The 20591-nt window shown below is 43.2% G+C and overlaps 1 protein-coding gene across 1 annotated transcript; it reads left to right on the top strand.

Moving 5' to 3' along the window:
- Nucleotides 1-6204: 6204 nt before the first annotated feature.
- LOC104517623 (vascular endothelial growth factor receptor kdr-like) lies at nucleotides 6205-20306 on the top strand (the record flags this gene model as incomplete). The annotated part of the gene is made up of 8 exons (XM_010167899.1): nucleotides 6205-6498; nucleotides 8892-9038; nucleotides 10704-10829; nucleotides 10941-11047; nucleotides 12277-12412; nucleotides 13721-13825; nucleotides 16198-16311; nucleotides 20218-20306. Coding segments are annotated over 8 exons (1118 nt in total), but the record flags the coding sequence as incomplete, so codon positions are not given.
- Between the last annotated feature and the right edge of the window lie 285 nt (nucleotides 20307-20591).

Below are 20591 nucleotides of genomic sequence, written 5' to 3' on the forward strand. Positions count from 1 at the left end.
GCTCCTATCTGCCTATAGAGGCCTCATCCGCGGGGTCTCCCTGGCCTGGTGGCCTGTAGCAGACCCCCACAGTAACACCCCCTTTCCCTGCCTTCCCTTTTATCCTTACCCATAAACTCTCCATTAGCTCTTTGTCTGTTTCCAGGTGGAGCTCCATACACTCCAGCTGGTTGTTGACATAGAGGGCAACACCCCCTCCTCGTCTCCCCTGCCTGTCCTTCCTTTAAGCCTGTATCCTTCCATTCCAATACTCCAGTCATGGGAGCTATCCCACCATGTCTCCATAAAGACACAGAAGTGGCTTTAAGCCTCCAAAAGATATTTTCCAAACCCCTAACTCTTATTTAGTTAGGAAAAAGCCCTTCAAAGAGCACTTTTGGAGATACAGCTCAGACATGAGATGTCCAAGGAGATACAGCTCAGACAAGGTGTCCAAGGCAGGCTGAAGACTAGCTATTAATTTTACACGTCACCACTTCCAAGTGTTGAGTCTTCATGTGGCTTTGTTTCTGCTCTGAATTCTGCCAGCTATTATGTGTTTGGATGGGTTACTCAAAGCTGTGTGTTCCCAGGCTATTCACAGAACATTGTAATACTGATGACTAAAACCAGTGCTGCAGAAACCAAATAAGCAACTAATGTAAGGTCAGATGCAAAAGGTTAGATCAATCCATGCACCTTTCACAACTATGTTTTATTTTAATAATAAAGATATGTAGGGTTTTTTTCCCCCACAGTGAGCTAATATTTCAGATTTTTTTACTTTAAGATCAATCTAGCAATGTTTTGAGACACAAATGTTTTAATCATACAGTTTTAATTATGAAGGAAATTAATCACTGGACAAAATTACTGGCAGCAGTATGGTGGAAATGTTTCCACCAAAACAGACCAGGAGGTGGATAGGGCTTGGCAAGACAGACACATTCTTGCCTGTGAAGAAAAGACTGTGAGTCTACGATGCTGGGGAAGAGGCAGATGCTGAACAAGAGTGACTGACTTTTGTACGTGCCGTGTTTAAAAATAGTGGAGTTTATGGATTAAAAAGAAATGAAATCTTTCTAAATGTGGCCATCCTGTTCCTAAAGTAGCTCATGTTGCAGTGGTAAAATAGCAGCAGAGTGACCTGCTGCTGGGTTTCTTTACGTGATGGTCCTCTGCTGAGTAAGGCATATTACTCCAACAAGTGGCCAGGCTGCTCTAAGAGCTGCTGCTGCTGAAGGTCTGCCTCACAGATGAAAAAAAGCACTGTCTTCTACTGGGTGCACTTGGAGGAGGCCGAGGAACTGCCAGGTTACCCTCACCAGGAGTTGCTTCTGGTCTCAGTGTTGGAGGGACATTCAGGGACAGTTTGTGAGGTACCAAATGGGGGAAGTCCAAAAGCATAAGGCTCTAAGCAGGCAACCGTACAACTGCCAGGCTGACTGATTTTATGCAGATTGAAATTAGAAGCTGAGATAAAGTCTGAGTTAGAGTCTGAGAGCACACAAGCGATGAGTGGGCCTTTAGGACAGCATTTAGCAAATGTTTGTAGCACTTCACAGTGCTCTGTTCTCTGCAAAACAGCTGCACGTTGTGGGACTCCACGATGAATTCAGCAGTTTGTTGGTTTTAAAGACCTGATCTCCTACAGCCAAACAAGCTGGTGGATTCTGAACTGCTATCAAAGATTTTAGCTGAACTGAGCTTAATTAACTTCTCCCTGCTAAGAAATCCAAAGAGGATACAGAGGCTAAACTCTCTTCTTCCCTCAAAACCCTGTTCCACTACGTCAGAGTTTAAATGTTTTGTCAGGACACGGCAGAGTGTTCCAGGGAAACTTCATCAGGTGTTGACCAGGCTGCTTTCTGGGACATGCCTTACTTCAGCCTGCTGTTTTCAACACCACCATATTCATTTCAGAAAAATGTATTTATCCCAATGGAATAATGTCAACAGCCATTTTGTTCTTCCACTGCAGAGCCCCCACTAAAACTCCCACGGACACTAGAAATAGCACCGGTATCTATTTTTAAATCATTTCTTTGCCAGCAGAATTCATTTCATTGAAGGGTCAACAGGGTTTGGAGATCACACTGAAACCAAACCATATAAGGGGTCCAATAAGATGAGAAATCTCTTCATTCAGTGACAGCCCTGAAGCCTCTCTTGGCTCTTCCCGCAGATGTCCTGACTGTCAATGTCCCACTGAACCTCTCCTGAAGCTGTTCATGGCAGCAGAAACTCCCACAGCAATGCAGTAGCAGTGTTATCCATCATGCCCTGGCCTAACTCTTATCCCACTATTTTTGTTTTGTGTAAATCATTTTTACTGTTTCTTGCTGAAACAAAACCTGTCTCCAGCCTACCTTGCCTACCACAGTTTTGACACCAGTGTTCCCATTTAAGTCAGATGACACATGGGTAGAGGCAACGTGGACAAGCCATCAGGTGCTCAGAACTGCCCCATGTCATTGCTCACCACTGGTTATGCACCAAAGGACACTCATGGCAGACTGCAACCTTCTAAGTACAGTGAAAAGCTGACCTGATGTCTCCTGGAGGTGTTCTTTTCCACGGACAAGTATTATTTACTTTCTAATCTCTGGTCTGCACCTTGGAAAGGGCAACTCTATATTACTGTAGGTCCACAGTAAATCAAATTCTAGCCTTTGTATGATTATACTACATACAACAAAATGGGATCCCACCCATATGAAACCTCTGAATGTTCTTGGAATATAAATGAATATGATAAGAATGACAAATAATAACAAAAGCTCTTTTTCAAGGGCTTATCTGATCGCAAAAACAACTCAGAAAAATGGAGGTAAAGATTTCTACCAGAAAGAAAATATTCTATTTCAAAGGTGAGATAAAAATCTGCTATCAGATATTGGAACAATGTATGAACCGGGCTGCTCTACAGCAGCTTGCCACTCTCAATTTGCTTACAGCTGACATGTTTAGAGGATGTATGAAGAACTCTGCGCTGTTTCAGATGGTAGGGCTCACCCTTTCTTTTTCTCACCCTCCCTACATGCATATGCCTGATGGCAAACCCCCCCCCCCAACCCTGACAGGCACAGGGATGGAATTTGGGAAAGAGCAGAAGTTTTGAATTACACAGATCATTGTGTAAAGCACAGGAAATTAAAACCAATTAATTCCTTGTAAATACAAATGGAGCCAGACTTTCTTTTGATTTATGCTGACTTTTTACCTTCCCCCAATTGCTCATTTCCCTATTTTGCCATTGGAATCCCGCACAGTCGAGGGTGAAATTTGCGGCTACTACACTGTAATACAATACGAAAGACAAATGTTTGGTGACTGCTGATAAAAGAGAAAAGGCCCCATGGTGCATTCTTTTAGCCAGCTTATTAGGAGTCTTATAAAACACTGTATCTGTTCAGAGGGAGGAAGTTAATGGCTGCTCAGGTTTGAGATTGTGTAAGCAAAGTAGTCTAAGAGATGAACTAACTTCTAATGTGCTCTCAAAGTTGCAGTTACTCCCCAGATAATCCAGGTAGGAGGAGAAAATAGAGAGGAGAGCAAGAGAGACTTTTTTTTTCCTCTCTTTTTCCTTCCACTGTAATGAAAATCAATGAATATTCTAGACGAACTGAAAGAGCTTCTTGAAAGGCTAACAAGATGGAAGGGAATAGCACAGGTTCCAGCTAAAAATATTCAAAATGCTAAATAAAAAATGTCAGTAGAAGAAATGATAAGAAAAAAAAAAGCCAGCCCTCTGCTCCCAGAATGTTAAGTTGGTAGAAAAAACTCTGCAGTGGTGAAGTCCAGCAGCAAGGTGAAACTATCGAGCATCCTTCACAATTTAGGGCTTGGAAATGAACAAATTCACTGGAAATTTGCACAAACTGTCAGAGATCTCTGGGTGCTTTAGCCCACACTGTCACTGCCATACACAGGCCGGTCTCTTATACCAAGGGATGTGGTATTTCCCCTGGGGTGGGCTTTCTCCCACAGCCATTCAGGGAAACTCACTCTGCAAAATAAACAGTGCTTCAAGTTGTCAGAAGAAATTCTCCAGAAGAAAAGGATTCCTGAGAGGCAGAAGCAAGGGCAAACAGGGCTGCCAGCCCAGCTGCTTAAGGCCAAGGTTTAGCTTGCCCTGCAGATTTGTGGGGGTTTACACTGTTTTACCTCAGGTAATGTGACCAAACTCCTACCTCATCACTTCACCTGGAATCCCTTTATACTTTCACTGAGACCTAGCACTTCGGATCATAGGATAATTCAGGGTGGAGGGGGATCTCAGGAGGTCTCCCAGGCCTTACTAAAGAACTGAGTCTAACCAAAGATCCATCTACCTTAGTACCATAACCCTTGCTGGAGCGAACAGAAAATGCTTGGAAGACAAACTAAGAAAAAGGCAAGTTCAGAGGGTGCTTTTTCCCTATTTTGGTTTGACAGATTCAGGAGAGATGCTGAGATGCTGTTCATGCCACATCCCAGTGTTTTCACTGGACCTTAATTCTTCCTGTTTAGAGAAGTTCTGCTGGCCTCAGACATTTCCCCCTTTTTGATAAGCATCATCTTGACATGTTGGAACCACAGGACATCAGATGTGAAGAATGGATGTATTACAGAAGTCCGCTTGAGCATGGAGCTAGCACTAAGCAAGAAAGAGAGCAACTGAGCCTAACAAAACACTGCATAAAGTAAACTGAAATTTCATGAAAAGGAAAGAAAAGAAAAATAACAATTTCCACAGCTGTGGCCTAAGGGGTCTCTTCTCTCTTTGGATCTTTTGTAAAACATTTCTGGTGCCAGTCTTTGAAAACCATGAAGCAAAGCTTACTGGTTCTATTCCAGATGACTTGTGAAGAAGAGAGACTTTTAATCATATCTGAAAGCTGCTTCAGGGCTCTGTATTTTATATAATATATAGTTTATTATAAGGCAGATCGGTTATTTCGACAGTCTCACTATTTATGCTCAACTATAGCTTCGGCAGAACTTTTTGCAAGAGTTTGCAGTGTGAGCCCCTGGCCAAATTCCAGCTCCCATGTGGAATTTGTCAGATTGCAAGTGCAGTGCATACTTGCTCTCCTTTAACTTCTCTCCTTCTCAAAGTACCATCCATTTCATCCTAGCCTGAGAAAGTATCTTACTAACAGCTTGGTATTGAAGCAATAATCTCTCAGATTTACTGCAAGCAGTGCTCATGTTCAGAACGTTTTCTAGAGCAAGTCCTCCCACAGTGTCCCATCCCTGTATTACACCTGGTAACATTTATAAAGGGTACCTCATAACTTGAAAATCCTGACCTAACAGACTGAAAAATAATTCCAGGTCACTGTGGTTATCAATGCACTTTCATTCAAGTCTGCTGGGTGGATAGATCACCAAAAATAACAGAATAAATAGGGAAAAGAATACCCTTCAGACACAATTTAATTGTAGGTCTCTGGCGGCTAATGCAGGAACAGGAATGTGTCTGTAGGCCAGACTCTGGCATTCTACTCAGAAACATCTTTTCTTGTCTTCAAATAGATTCAGTTCACCACTTCAGGAAAATTGTTTTGTTTTTTTTTTTTTCTGGAGTGCAAAGCTACTGAAAATATAGCAAGAAACAGATTACTTTTTTTGTGGATAGATTGGACTCATGCCTCAAAGTATTTTTCTGCTAACTATAAATGCCTCAAGGACTTATACATCATTAGATCAGTTAATCCATTCAGTGATCTAGTAAATATGCACCAAGGCACACGTCATGAAAATAAATATTGGCATAGTTGAAATAAGAGAGAACTGGAAGATTGTTCAGTGGTAAAGAGATTGTTATTTCTGAGAAATGGGAATAGGTTTCTTTATTCTTATGCAATTATACTTCCAAGCAGTGCTTGCAGATAGAAAGAGAAGAGCTCACAAACACCTGGACAGAAAACTCTCTTGATTAAACTCTCTTAATCCATTAACTACTTCTATTTATAAACTTTCAATTTATTACTTGAAAATGTAATGATTAGAATACTGAGGGCTAGAGTACCACAGGTCAGCACTGGGATGTGAGAGGTACATCCACTTATTTAATTCACAAGCATCAGTGCCTGTTTGCACATGCAAATGTGGGTCTCATTAAAATTGGCTCATTCCATTATGTCTGCTCTTTGAAATTTGACCATCAAAGTGCAACCAGGCGGCCAAAGAGCTTCCCAGTTATGACTTAATTGTAAACGTGTTTTCTATTCCTCCTAGATGTGCCGTTTGGGTTGCAAACAGACCCACAAGTAACAAGCATTGTGGGGAACGACGTCCGGCTGACCTGCCGGGCCTCCAAGTACATCTACAGTCACCTGGCTTGGTATCACCCGTCTGCAGAGGCAGCTCTCGGTGACTCAGTCATCAAGAAAACTGACAACTATTCAATTTCTTTGACATTGGTCATTACTAATGTCACGAAGGAACAGAGCGGCCTCTACAAGTGCAGAGCCCAGAACCAGCACAACAGCACCGACACCCTAGAACAGCACACTCGGCTCCTTGTCAGAGGTGGGTCCTGGCAACAGAACATGGCAGTGGGACATGCTGTCATTGTGCTGCCAGAGCAGAAATGCTGTGCATCTGCTGCTCCCTTTGAAGCCTTTCAAAGCAGAGGTGCCCAGCACTGCTTAGGGAATGTCCTAATACAGACTTTGTGCTCTGGTTTGTGGGTTTTTTGGGTTTTTTGTCTTTTTGCATTACTGTATGTGGATTGACACCTAAACGTACATATTACTCAGCCAGCCACTGCTGGGTTTGTATAAAATATTTGCCTTACACATAAAGGTGATTTCAGCTGCATTTTATCTTGTTAACTCCATGCTGGGTGCAGATATAGTGTTGACTGAGGAGAAAAGGCATCATCTACCATGTCACTAACAGCACAACTCTATCATTTGAGATTGTCACCCCAGGTATATATGACTTTGGTAGTAGACTCCACCTACTTACAGCTGCCATGATGATATAGATATCTAAATAGATTTGGACCCAGCAGATATAACCACAAATGTCACTGGTCAAGTGTATGTGACATGTACCATTTATTCTGAGTAAGTGGGATGCACTTTACTGTAATGACAGTATTTTCTTCCTTATACCCAACCCCCCGACTCTTTTCTGTTTATCAAACTAGTAACACTACAGATCCTGCAGCCTGGTTTCTTTGGCTATGTGAATGTAAAGGGCAGGACACTTCTTCCAGTAGAAACTCCCCGAAAATTAGTGAAAAGTTTCCTCTGCTTCATAGCGAAGAAAGTGAGTGATCAGCTCTAAGCCTTCTCAGAAGAAAAACTGCAGCTGGAACGGATGAATTTATTAGCTATCTTCCAATGGTGAAGAAAACCCAAAGCACAGAAATGGAGTAGAACTGCAGTAAACAGCAGCAAGCCAGAGTGCATAAGACAGAGTCCTTCCGAAGCTGAATTGCTGAATTACAGAATCACAGACTGGTGGGGTTGGAAGGGACCTCAGGAGATCAGCCAGTCCAACCCCCCTGCCAAAGCAGGTTCCCTACAGCAGGTTGCACAGGAAAGTGTCCAGGCGGGTTTGAACATCTCCACACCCTCTCTTGGCAGCCTGTCCCAGGGCTCCGTCACCCTGAAGTCACCACATCACAGTGAAGAAGTTTTTCCTTAAGTTTGTAATTAGACAGTGATTTTCAAATTGGCTTCTCCACTTCCATTAATGGCTAATGAGACACTGAATGGACAGCCATGCTGTCATAAGCACTTGTCACTCAGGTAAAAACCTGGTCATACAGTGCTGGCTTCATCCTTGTTTAAGTGAACGAGCATGTTTCCCATGTGGTCTCCTACCCCATGCAGCCAACACCACCTCCGCAATCCCTTCCCCCCCCACGCAGGCACACACACAAGGAGAAAATGCTCACCCGTGCCACAGCTGTGGCTAGCACAGCTCTCATACCTGAGTGGGAGGTGACTTATTTTAAGAAATGTCATGAGCACCTGCTTCTTCCTGGAGCATGGAGGAAGGGAAAGAATCTCACCCTGACATTAGAGAGGGCTAGTGGTTTGGCTTGTCCCTACAGCCGGTACCGGAGCCACCTGTCAGCGTCGTCTGATGGGGAGACACTGGGCTTTCTCTGCACTCTGCATTCAGGAAATTCACTTTTTTTCTCTCCTGGCAGATATTTTTACTCATTTAGTCAAATTTCCACCTACACAGACACCTACACATGATAGCTATGGGAAAAACACAGCTAAACTGGGAACACATCCATGGAAGAACTGGAACCTTGATCACATTCTTCTGAGAATTACTGGGGTCTGTTATTTGTCTGGCACTTGTCAGAGAGGCAATTCTGGAGAACATGAGTGGAAATTCCCCTCCAAACCAGCCCTCCTTCCCCTACACAAACAACGTTTTTTAAATGTATAACACCCATCAGCTACTCTCCTTATTGCAGGTTTTATTTCTTTTTTATGCTGTGCTTGTGATTTTATTTATCTTGCTTTCCTGTACTTTTTATAGATGAGCATAAAGTGGAGGTTAACATGCTTTGTAGTAACTAGATAACTGCACTCAGGATGGAGGACACAATCTTTAGAACAGGTTCCTCTTTGCCTCCTCCTTTCTTTTTTTGCATTCACTCTGCATTTGCTCTACCCACTCACCATCCTCTGTTTTCTTCAGAGGATGAGAAACTCAAGGAGGTTTGAGCTGAAGATGAATCTAAGCTTAGTCAGTTTAAAAACAGGCCAAATGAACTCACCCACTCCTCCAATAATCTTTTGGGGGATTTTTGCTACCACTCATCAACCAAATCTTTGCCACTTCCAGCCCAGAGAGGCCATGCAGCTGGCCAAAGGAGAGAAGATGGCAGAGCTGTGGGAGGTGTCTTCTCAAATCTTACTGTGTACTGTTTTCCTTTCTGACCATAGCAAAGACAGCACCGTACGTGATACAAAACCTCACGGATCTGGAGGTTAACATCAGTGGCAAGATCATCCTGGAGTGCAAAGTCAGCGGAACACCAGAACCTCAGATTACGTGGAAGAAGAACGGTTACCCCATTTCAGCAGCATCAGGTGAGCGCACTTGCTTCCCAAGAGTGCTGTGGTACTGTACATAACACAGGGTAAGGGACTTGCAGGTTCACCACAAACACAGGACCTTCAACTCCATGGCTACTGCAAGCATGGCTGAGCCAGGATGGTCTACACAACCTCAGAAAACACACACACAAATCCAAATACACCAGAGCACTGCAGTCATCTCCAACTTGGACTTTGAGATCAAAGCTGCCAACCGGTTGCAAGCCAGTGCCTGCTTATGCAGCTTGCCTTACGTGTGTGGCAGCGTCCGTGTCTGCAGAGTCGGCCAGACAGTCTGCATACATTAGCATAGTATTAGTAAATCGAGGAGTACAGCGTGATGCCATTCAGTCTGCTTCTGCAAGACAACAGTTTGTATACAAAAGTGAGACAGAGTGTTCCTGCTTGTCAGGTGGGTCTGAAAATACAAGCCTGAACCATCAGATATCCTTGGGGCCTGATGAGAATAAATGGCAGCAAATAGTGGGCAGTCACCTAACAGTCAGGTCCAGGGCACGTCACAGCAAAGTACACGTCCTTTCTTTATCTCCCATAACACAGGAATGAGAATGTGCTCTCAGCTCAACAGGTACAGAGCAGTACAGGTACAGTGCTACCACAAGCAGGGAGCATGGGCTCCCTTACCTGAGCCTGGAATTCCTTCTCAGCTCTCTGTCCTGAGATCTCCTATAAATCATAGAGAATCCCATGTCAGTAGCTGGTCCTGTGACTTTAATTGTGCATGTTGGACTAGGTAGGAACTCTAGGATCATCCATAATTCAGATCAGACTGTTCTGAGAGAAACTCTTTATAGCTACTGAAATTTTATAAATAATTCTAGAGGGACAAGCATGTAACTCATCCAACCAGTGGAAACATAAATAAAATATTGGGAAAAAAACCACCTCGGGGTAAATATTTCAGCACAGTGCATGGCAAGTTATGTGCCATGCACTCTTGTTAACAACAACAGGATTCATAGGCAGAACACCCAGAAACTCCAAGTGTCCTTCCCTTTTGGATTCAAAGTCTGACCTGTTTCCCTATTTCTGCCCCAAACATAACCTTAGTGAAACAGATGAGCTCTCAGTTTTGTGCTACAAATCAGGAAAAATTAAATGCAGAAAATTAATCAGGAAAATTAAATGTAGAAAAGCCTCACACAGGTCATATCTAGGCAACCTCCCTCTTCCCACTCCACCTCTAGCCCCCAGCTGCCTGTCAACCCAGGACTGCTCCACGCAGTGATTTTCCCAGGGATGTGCATAACCTGATTTCCACACATAAGAACTCCCATCACTTCCCACAGCCTCCAAAGCACTGGCTTTCTGCAATAATGTCACTGAGTTCCCCTTTTTTATTGCTATCAGAAAACCTATCTTCCCACCACTTCACTAACTTCCATAGTAGTTTCCTCAGGCTCTGTCTGCTCATAATATATTAGCAACCACATTTGCTGTTGGTTAAATGATCCCCAAGCAATTTACACAGGTATTGAGAAGAGCTCAAGTCAGGGAATGTTGTATTAAAATACCTCCTAGCACCAGTGTGTACCAAGCCTGCGTGGATGGGAGCTGACTTTCACTTCTCTGTCTCCTAAAAGCACTTGTAGGCAGGTAGGTTGTTGTGGTAATATTAACCAAAATCTCTTACAACAGGAATCTCCATGGAAAATAATACCCTGGTCATTGAGCGAGTGAAGAAGGATGATGAAGGGCTCTATGAATGCAAGGCATCTAACGACATGGGCCAAGATAGCACATCAGCCTTCATCAAAATACAAGGTGAGTTCCACGCTAAAGCGAAACACATATAATGTGCTGGACTGAGGAGAACTATTGCTCGGTCATGGACTTTGGCTACAGTTAAAATTTGGTTGTACATTTAACCTACAGGTTCTGAGGAGAAATCCAACATTGAAGTTATCATTTTGGTCTGCACTGGCCTAGCTGCTACCCTCTTCTGGCTGCTTCTGACCCTATTCATTCGGAAGCTGAGAAAAGTAAGAGAACTGCCATATTGCACAAAAGCTCTGGGATTGGGCTCAGTTTATAAATAGCATCAGAATTTAGAGCCAAATGGTAAAATTGTGCAAAATGTGCCTATAAAATTTCAATCCAGGATTTGTGCTGATAGTCCTTCGACTTCTCAAGAGATCATTGGCACTTGTGAAATTTCTACCTGCTTCCATGGTATCGTAAAATCAGGCCACTCCCTCTTTATGAGTCAAACTGGCTTGCAAGGTTAAGATACAAAAAAAACCCCAAATCCCCTAAAATGAGGGCTTGATTTCAGCACTTGTCCAACAAGATTTCTCTGAAACATAGGTACTAAAGGCACCCTGTTTTAAGAAGGGATGTTTGCTCTAGAAATGAGCTCAAACAACACAGCTTATTTTGTCTCCAAGTCTTGCTATTCTCTCTTCTCCCTTTTGTGACTCAAAAATGTAAAGTTTCAGTAAAGTTCCTAGGAATTTAGGTCTTTTTTTCCTAAAAGAAAGAGTAAACAGAAAGGCAACAAAGGCAACCACAGCTTTCTGCTCTGAAGCTCAGCAAACTACAGTTCCAGTGCTGATCCCTAATACTTGAGTAAAATTTATCCTCCTTTTGCAAACGCAGTGAATAAAATAATGTTTTCCTCCTTGACCTCAGTTTAACAAAGTTGTGGACAACAGTGAATTCCCTGTTACATTTTACACCCAGGCAAGTCTGCTCACAGGACACACCAAATCACAGTTTCTCACTGAGCAGCATTAGAAGTAGCAGTTTTCACCAGCTTTCAATTTTAACCTGTAATAAGCAATAGCCATTAAATGGATAACTTTGGAGAATCTAACCTGCAAAACAACAAAACACTATGAAAATACCAAAACACTCCAAGGTGCACCTGGAAGTGCAGCTCACGGAGTTCCCACAGAGCAGCACTGATTTCCTTTAATAGATACAGGTAGAAGACAGTGATAGATTTTGTGTCCTCAGAGTGTTTACCAGCATTAATCAGCGACTCTTCCCAACACCCATGAGTGGCAGGCATACATAAACATTTATTTCCCAGATATAAAAAAGAGAGGCAGGAAGCTGAAGTGATGCATTCATGGTTCAGAATAAATTTCAGAGCTAAGTCTGGAATTCAGGCAACTCCCCAGCCAGCACTCAGTCTTCTAGACGACAGCTCTCCCATTAGAACTGCAGGGTAAATACTGTGAATAATTTCTCCACACCCTGTTTTTAGCCTGATGCCACAGATATTAAAACAGGATACCTGTCAATTATAATGGATCCAGAGGAAATGCCTCTTGATGAGCAGTGTGACCGTCTTCCCTATGACAGCAGTAAATGGGAGTTCCCGAGAGACAGACTGCGGCTGGGTAAGTGCTCTGGGTATCATTACTGTACAGAATGATGATTTCTAACACTTCTCGATTTCAGTGGATCTGTTGTATAGCCCAAGAAGCAGCCTGTCATTTAGTGCCAGTGTGCTACCATGCTTGAGGAAAATTGGCAGCGAGTCACACAATTCAGGGTCATCCTTAATGAGGGGGGGTGAAACAAGGGATTTGGTAAGAAAAGCACAGATGATGTCTCTCTCAAAATAGCTACCATGCCTTCTTTCTTGGAGAAGTGAAGCCAAACTCTTGACAGGGAAGAAAGGAACCTCCAGGTACTGTCCACTGCCAACAGTATGGTTTCACACTCCTAGAGGAAAAGGGAAAGCAAAGTCAATCTGCAAGGTGACAGTGTTTCAGTGAATTTTATTTTGAAGAAATCTGTAAGTTTATCGAACAATCAATTCCTTATCAATCATTTGAACTTTGCTCTGACTTGTAAAAAGCTATCATGAAAAAATGAACCAAATTTCATTCAACAGCTCAGCTTACTGGATGATGGAGCAAGAAAATGTAAAAAGCAGGTTGTGTTTGTATAGAGAAACTGTAACATCTGTGTGCAATGATGAGTGGAGGGAATACGTCTGTATTTGTGTGTCCTCTTGGTGCTTTAGCTGGAAAACATGGAAGAAGGAGGAAGGCACACAAAAATAACAAAAAAACAAGACGACTGTGAGACATAGAGTCAAACTAGCAGAACCAAAAAGTCAGATCGTGATGCCCAGCGTATTCTGATGCATTGTGGATAACACAGGCAGGAAAATTCTAATGAAAGGGAAAATAAAGATTATAATCTTAAATTCCATTTAGTCTAGCTTTTATGTCAAATACATGTCAATAACTGAAGGGTTAAAGGGTTCTGACTGCCCGAGTGCCTTAGCTGGCTATCTCCATGACTGTGATTCATGAGAGATCAGGGTTCCACAGTTCTACGTTTAACCCAAACTCTGACTTTCCCGGGCATCAGGACAAACTTTACGTAATGTTTTTACCCTTAAGCCATATGTGTGTATTCAGCCTTGCCTCCAGCTGAATGCAGATTTACTTATTCTACTCTGTTCTATCACATACTGTATTGCATTAAAGTCATATGGATATAAATCATCCTTTTTATATCCATATACTGCAAATATGTGATACAGCCTTCTATTGACTATCGGTCTCCGTCTACGTTGTGTCTGGGCATTGGAGCCTTGTTATTTCTTGCACAGCTGAGAACGCATGTTTCCCTCTTATCTGATGCAGACTGTTAAGTCCCCTTTGGCTCACTCTTGACTCTTGCTTCTCTAGGTAAAACACTGGGTCATGGTGCTTTTGGGAAGGTGGTGGAAGCGTCTGCTTTTGGCATTGATAAATCTTCAACCTGCAAAACAGTTGCCGTAAAAATGCTTAAAGGTACATATCCCTCTGAGATTCTCACAAGACTCCTCAGGGAACCTGTGGGCAATGAGGTTTCCAGTTCTCAACTCCAAACCAGTCCCAAGTTCATTGTGTTCAGAAGGGAGTGGGTTTGTCATATGGGAGCAATTAGTCATTATACAGTGGATGTTAACGTGTAGGAAATGACAAGCGGGCTCCATGCTGTGCTGCTGATTAAGTCTTGTATTCCTAGAGGAGGAAGACAGCAGCTTCCAGGTCTGTGGGGTTAGGAGGGAAACAGATTACAGAATGTAATTACATTAGATAGTCTGAAATTGGATCTAAGCCTTCGATCACAGCCCTTCCAGATGTAGAACAGTTCAAGGGGTTGAAAAAAAAGCGATGCCAAGGGAGTGAATTAGAGACAACTTGCTTGCAATTACTGAAATTAAGGAAAGCTTTTACCATGCAGTGGTGGGGAATGGGGAACTTGGAGACTATTATTTCAGATCGTATTTACATACAAAGCCTCTGCAGACAGCTTATGAATAAATGCATCAGCAAGTACATTGACTACTTGGGCTGGAGGTTTTTGACTGTTCAGTTAGGATTTTTTCCAAGGTACAATCGATGCTCACTGGATGGCTTCTCATAGCCCACTGCTCTGCACTGCTGCGGCACAACAGTATTAACCCCTACGATGCCATAGTTCAGGAGCTTCTGTCACAGTACTTGGCTTCTGTTGCTAGCTGCCACTCCTGATGCTCTGCTACTTCCCATTTCTCTGAAATTTCAAAACCATCATTTTGTCACCTGTCTGGACCTCCTCCGAACCTGGTCTCCCTTCTCTGCATTAGTCAGTAGATCTTCAGATCTTCTCTCCTGCTGTTGTTTCTTCTGTTCCATGCCCATCTCCAGATCCCTGCAATAGCCTAGAAGCCCCTGATCCAGACACACTCCCTTTTCCATCCAAAACTGACTGCCCTGGATAGCTCTGGGTGTTCATTCACTTCCACGCTGTGCTTCCCAACTGATCCTCATGTCAACTCTACCCTGCCTGCACATATTCAGCAAACTATTTGACAGTTCCTCCATCATTTTACACCTTCCTCCCCTAGTGAGGCAGCAGCCTCCTGCTCTAACCTGTCCCTCCCCAACTAACATGCCCATAATTTATCACTCATACTAATGAGTCAATCCATTCAGGAAAAAAAAAAAAAAGGTTCTGGAGATGTCTGTATTTCTGTAATTCTAGCATTATCTGTTATTTCCATGAAGTAGGCTGGTGTCAGTTCTGGGTTGAAGGCTAAAACTGAATGTACAAGATTATCTGAAACACTTCTGAGGCTGTTCTGTTTAGATTTTGCCAGGCAGGTGTTCCAGCTCATGCCAGGGTAAATCAGGTGTAATACCACCCATGTACACACCCATCTACAAACACTGACAACCAAAGAAATGTTGGGCTTGGAATAGCTCCTTCTTTATGACACAATTTGGTGAAAGATTTGTTTATGGAGAATTCTACCAACAGATAAAGAGGTTGCGTTTGTCACACCAAATGACCCGTTATGTAACTGTTTCTTCATATGTAAATCTTACATGATGCAAAGGCAAAAACAGAGGAAACGGGACACAGCCCATTTTGTTAAAATACATCATGAAAGTTTTGGAAAGAAGGCAGAAGAACCAAGTCAGCATCTGAACAACGCTCTGGTCTGAGGGCGCCTTCCTTAGCTCTGGCAGCAAAAGAGAATGAAACTCTAGTATAACTGGCTAACCAGTGCTTCATCAAGTGTCACCATCATGGTTCACACACAAACATGGCCCACTTTGCTGGAAAATGTATTTCTTGGGTGGATGAGACCTCACAGGGGTGAGATTTAATAATGCTGTACATTCTTCAGTACATTTTTGGACCCAACTTACAGATGTGTTGGATTCGTCCATCACCTGCAGTGGACAGTTGCTCACTACTGTGGAAAAATATGTTCTGAGGTACCGTAAAGAGGTGCTACTAAACTGCACAGCATCATTACAGACAGAGGAACACCTTCTTCTCTGTATTATTGTTGCCTAGAGTGGTTGGTTGTTCCTCTGCTAAGCTTGCAAAATTGAGTTCTTGGAAAGGCTCTCTGGTATCTGATCTGGGGGGAGGGTGGAACAGCAACCCTCCATAACCCATGCTAGAGAAAGGAAGAGTTACCCCAACAATAAAGTGTTATTCTACTTCATAAAGGTCAGCAGACAATGAAACGGATGAATTATTATCTGTTTAAGAGTCTGAAAAGCAAAGATACTACAAGTAACCTGGGTGGGCTTTGTTTCCAAGTATAAACAGGATCTTGCTGCGTCCTGTTAAAAATATCCTGTTGTGTAAAGATGATTTTTTTCCTGTTTATCTTAAGCAGAATGTGCAACTACTAATGAATGCAAGGCTTTAATGTCTGAACTGAAGATCCTCATCCATATAGGACATCATCTGAATGTAGTCAACCTGCTGGGAGCCTGCACCAAAGCTGGAGGTGAGAAGTCATCAGTAAATAAGGAGCAAAGAAACACTTTTCAGATACAATGGTGGTTGGATGTATCTGTGGTGGAGTCCAAGTCTCACACATGCAGTTAATGCAAGTGCAAACATTTCTACTTCTCTGCTCATAGAGAGCTTCTGCTACTGCAGAATATGGCCACATCTCATCAATGTTTTGAACATCTTCTCTCAGCCAGCGGTGTCACTTCTCTATTTTCTTTTTCTCTATCCTTTGTAAGCTTGTTTACAAAAGAGACTAGGGACTGATGGGAGGTGGGATCCTTAACTGCAGTCAGGTGCCCAGTTCCTCCACATAGGCACTGATGATAATTTCAAAACTTCTTCTCCCCCTTCTTCCCTGCCTTATCAGGAGGATGCACAAGGCTGAGCACTCAGCTACTTGAGGCCTCCTCCTTTCCCAAGCACTTCACTCTTGCCAGGCGTGGGTTGCATAGTATACAGGAAGTCTGAGGCAGTCCAAAGCTGGATGGAGCAACAACATGGACTTCCAAAGGGCTGAGCTGACACAACTGGCTGTACACAAAGAATCTGTTGCAAAGTGCTGACTTAGACAAAGGACTCCATAAATCTTAGACCTTTGTCACTAAAACATCCCTTCCCATACTGCCACACAAAGCATCCTTGTCTTGTTACTTTACTGTGCTTTAACTCTCAAAGATGCCTCTTTACTGCTTACAATGAACCTTCAAAACAACCCCAAAGGACAGATTTAAGAGAGCTGAGGATAAAAATCCAAAGTAAAATAAATGAAGGGGAAAGAGAGCACACACATCTGTTGTCATCTGAGACTCTGAAGCTATCATCTTCCAAAGAACATGTAGTTGTCCAGTCATGGGGGAAAAGAGAAAACTTCAGTGCGCAGATCTGGTAGGATGCCAAGAAATAAATCTTCCCTCCAGCAAGATACTGCCAGTTCCTCAAAGAGCAGTCAGCCACCAGCAACCACAGATACTGCTGTCATCTGGGAGCCATGAATGGGGAACTTCAAGAACTGTTGTAGCACTGCAGACCCCAAAAGCTTGTATGGCAGGATGTCCAGCTTTAGCTGGAGAGTTTTAAGATTCAGATGCATAAGCAAGAAGTCTCTCCTTGGGACTGTGAGTAGCAGAGAAGCAACATTATGAATCCTGGTGACTCTGGAACTTTTTCTCCTGGGAGTCCCTCAGTTTCCTATTCTCCAACCTGATTGCCCTCCTGGGTGAGGAGTGAGGTAACCCTCACTCTTCCCTGCTAGCTGCCTAGGAAAACCACTGATTACTCTGGGGAACAGTGGATAGAGCAGAATCATAGAATAGTTTGGTTGGAAAAGACCATTATGATCATCTAGCCCAACCGTAAACCTGGCGTTGCCCTTGCAGGGCATTGAGGAGCCTCTAGGCAGGCGCTGGTTTGCTCACCTTTGAGCAACACAACTGCAGACTAAAGAAAAATAGCCTTGAGCTCTTAATACAGACACTGGGAGAAGAGTTACTGTTGAAATGCCATTCCAGAACACAGTGCTTCCTTGTTAGATCCTATGCAACCATATAACGGTATTCCTGATGAAGACTGATATTAAGTACACACTTACATTATTTTAACAATATAACAAATAACAAATTTGAACACCTTGGCTGAGTGTCTCATATGAAGAATCACAGAATCACAGAATGTCAGGGATTGGAAGGGACCTCGAAAGATCATCCAGTCCAATCCCCCTGCCGGAGCAGGAACCTAAATGAAATGACACAGGAAGGCGTCCAGGCGGGTCTTGAATGTCTCCAGAGAAGGAGACTCCACCCCCTCCCTGGGCAGCCTGTCCCAGGGCTCTGTCACCCTCACTGTAAAGTAGTTTTTTCTCAAGTTTAAGTGGAACCTCCTGTGTTCCAGCTCACACCCACTGCCCCTTGTCCTACCATTGGGCATCACTGAGAAGAGCCTGGCTCCATCCTCCTGACATTCACCCTTAACATAGTTGTAAACATTAATGAGGTCACCCCTCAGTCTCCTCTTCTCCAAGCTAAAGAGCCCCAGCTCCCTCAGCCTTTCCTCAGCAGGGAGATGCTCCACTCCCTTCATCATCTTGGTGGCTCTGCGCTGGACTCTCTCCAGCAGTTCCCTGTCCTTCCTGAACTGTGGGGCCCAGAACTGGACACAATATTCCAGATGCGGCCTCACCAGGGCAGAGTAGAGGGGGAGGAGAACCTCCCTCGACCTACTAACCACACCCCTTCTAATGCACCCCAGGAAGCCATTGGCCTTCCTGGCCACGAGGGCACAGTGCTGGCTCATGTCAGTTCTGACAGAAGTCAGAACTAATGCATAGTATATGCTTTACAATGAGGAAACAAAATATGGAGAGGCCACGTCTAGCAAGCACTTCAAAAACATGAATAAATCACTAACTGGAACTTTAAAGTTGTACTGGAATCCTCAGGGCATCCATGAGGGACATTTGACTTTAGGTTCTTCAGAACAGTGTCCCCCAGAAATCTCTTGTGCACTTTGTGCACTGCCAGATCCCAGCGCTGCTGCCTTTAGCCCCAGGTGAGCAGTGTTGCATGGACAGCAGTAGAACCGCTGACAGCTCTCATTTTGGGCCAGTTGTGTTTTTGCAGTCACTGGTACGGCGTACTCATGTGCTGAACATGTTACAGCTCTAGTCAAGAGGAATGGGAAGTCCTGAAGAGCCCAAAGGCGTGTATTTAATCTAGCAGTGCTATAGCACTCGTTCAAACAAAGAGCCTGGCAGAAATACACAATGTTATTATCGGCACGTTAATGGTTATTATTGTTAGAATTCACCATCTCCCTTTTAATGAGATGATCTGCTCCCAAACAGTATTCATCACCCAGTCTCAGACAGGATGCAGCAACCAGAATCTCTAAGGTTCACTCTTCCCTCCTTGACCCCTTCCCTCTCCCTTAGAGCCCAGTTCTCAGCCTTTTCAGTCCATATTGTACATGTCAGACTGGCCCAAGGGAGCAGACTGCAGTGCAGGTCTGTACGCACATCTCTGACACAACCAGAGAGAAGGGCTGCTCAGAGCTGCCTCTATGGCCTCATGCAGCTCTCAGCACTTTTCCTTTGAAGTTCAAACTCAAAGTCTGAACTACGGACCTTCTAGACAGAAAAAGGTTTCTGGATATGAAAGTCTGGTTGCTTAGGATTGACAATAATACATGTTTATAGGCAATCTAGCCCACGATTTCACCTCGTCTTACATTTGATGATTCCAAAAAGCAGTGATTATGCTAAAGGTAGAGAGCAGAGCTTTGCCCTTTCCTAACAGCTCACACTGAAACATAAAAGCATTTCCAAGTAGATCTTAAAAATATGCATAATTGTACAAAAGCAGCAATTGTACCAAACTCTACAGTAGTTTGCACAGAAATAAGAAAGGAAGAATTTGATAGGACAAAAAACTTCAAAAACTTTCCAAAACTTCAGCTAAATATTTTTGCAACTTTTGATGTAGACCTGTCTATGATCCTGCATACTTTTATTGCCTCTAGTGGCATCAATTCCACCCAAAACAAACAATTCTGAAGGCAGCAGAGAAAAATCAAGCTTGTTCCATGCTGTACATCTATGTATAGAGCAAAAGAACCTTCATAACATATGGGATTGTATATTCTTACCATTCTGAATTGCCTTTTATTTATAAATAAGGAAAAAACACCAACTGTTACCATCTAATGGGGAAAACTAAGAATCAGTACTGTATTCCCTTCTCTCCATTCTCACTACCGATTGTGTCACTTCTCTGTTTCCTAATTTCCTCATCTGTGTAATAGGAATGACAGGATTTACTTGTTTTGAAGAGGACTTGTAGGATAACTTAGTATTAAATCCTTTGCAGTGCTTCAAAACTCATTTGACTTTCACTGTCTTTTTTAGGTCCTTTAATGGTCATAGTAGAATATTGCAAATACGGAAATCTGTCCAACTATCTAAGAGGAAAACGAGGAGATTTCATCGCATACAAGGTAAAAAAAATGACAGGCTTCTCATAGTCACAAGGCAGAGAATTAACCACCCCTGACCACGAGATGCATTTTTTTCCTGCGTTGGCACTGAGACAGTTTGGTATTTATATAGGCACTTTATTTTCTCACCACATTTCAATTCGTAGGTGCAAGAAAAGGAAACTTCTTTCCCTGTAGGATCTCACTCCCATACTCTTCTTTTCTAGCACCTACTAAAGAATTAGTTGTGAATACCCAAGCACTCCAGTGCATTTGAGAGAGAGTGGGAACTACTCGTGACATACT

Source organism: Antrostomus carolinensis, unplaced genomic scaffold (genome assembly GCF_000700745.2).
Source record: "Antrostomus carolinensis isolate BGI_N321 unplaced genomic scaffold, ASM70074v2 scaffold50935, whole genome shotgun sequence".
Classification (NCBI taxonomy): Eukaryota; Metazoa; Chordata; class Aves; order Caprimulgiformes; family Caprimulgidae; genus Antrostomus; species Antrostomus carolinensis.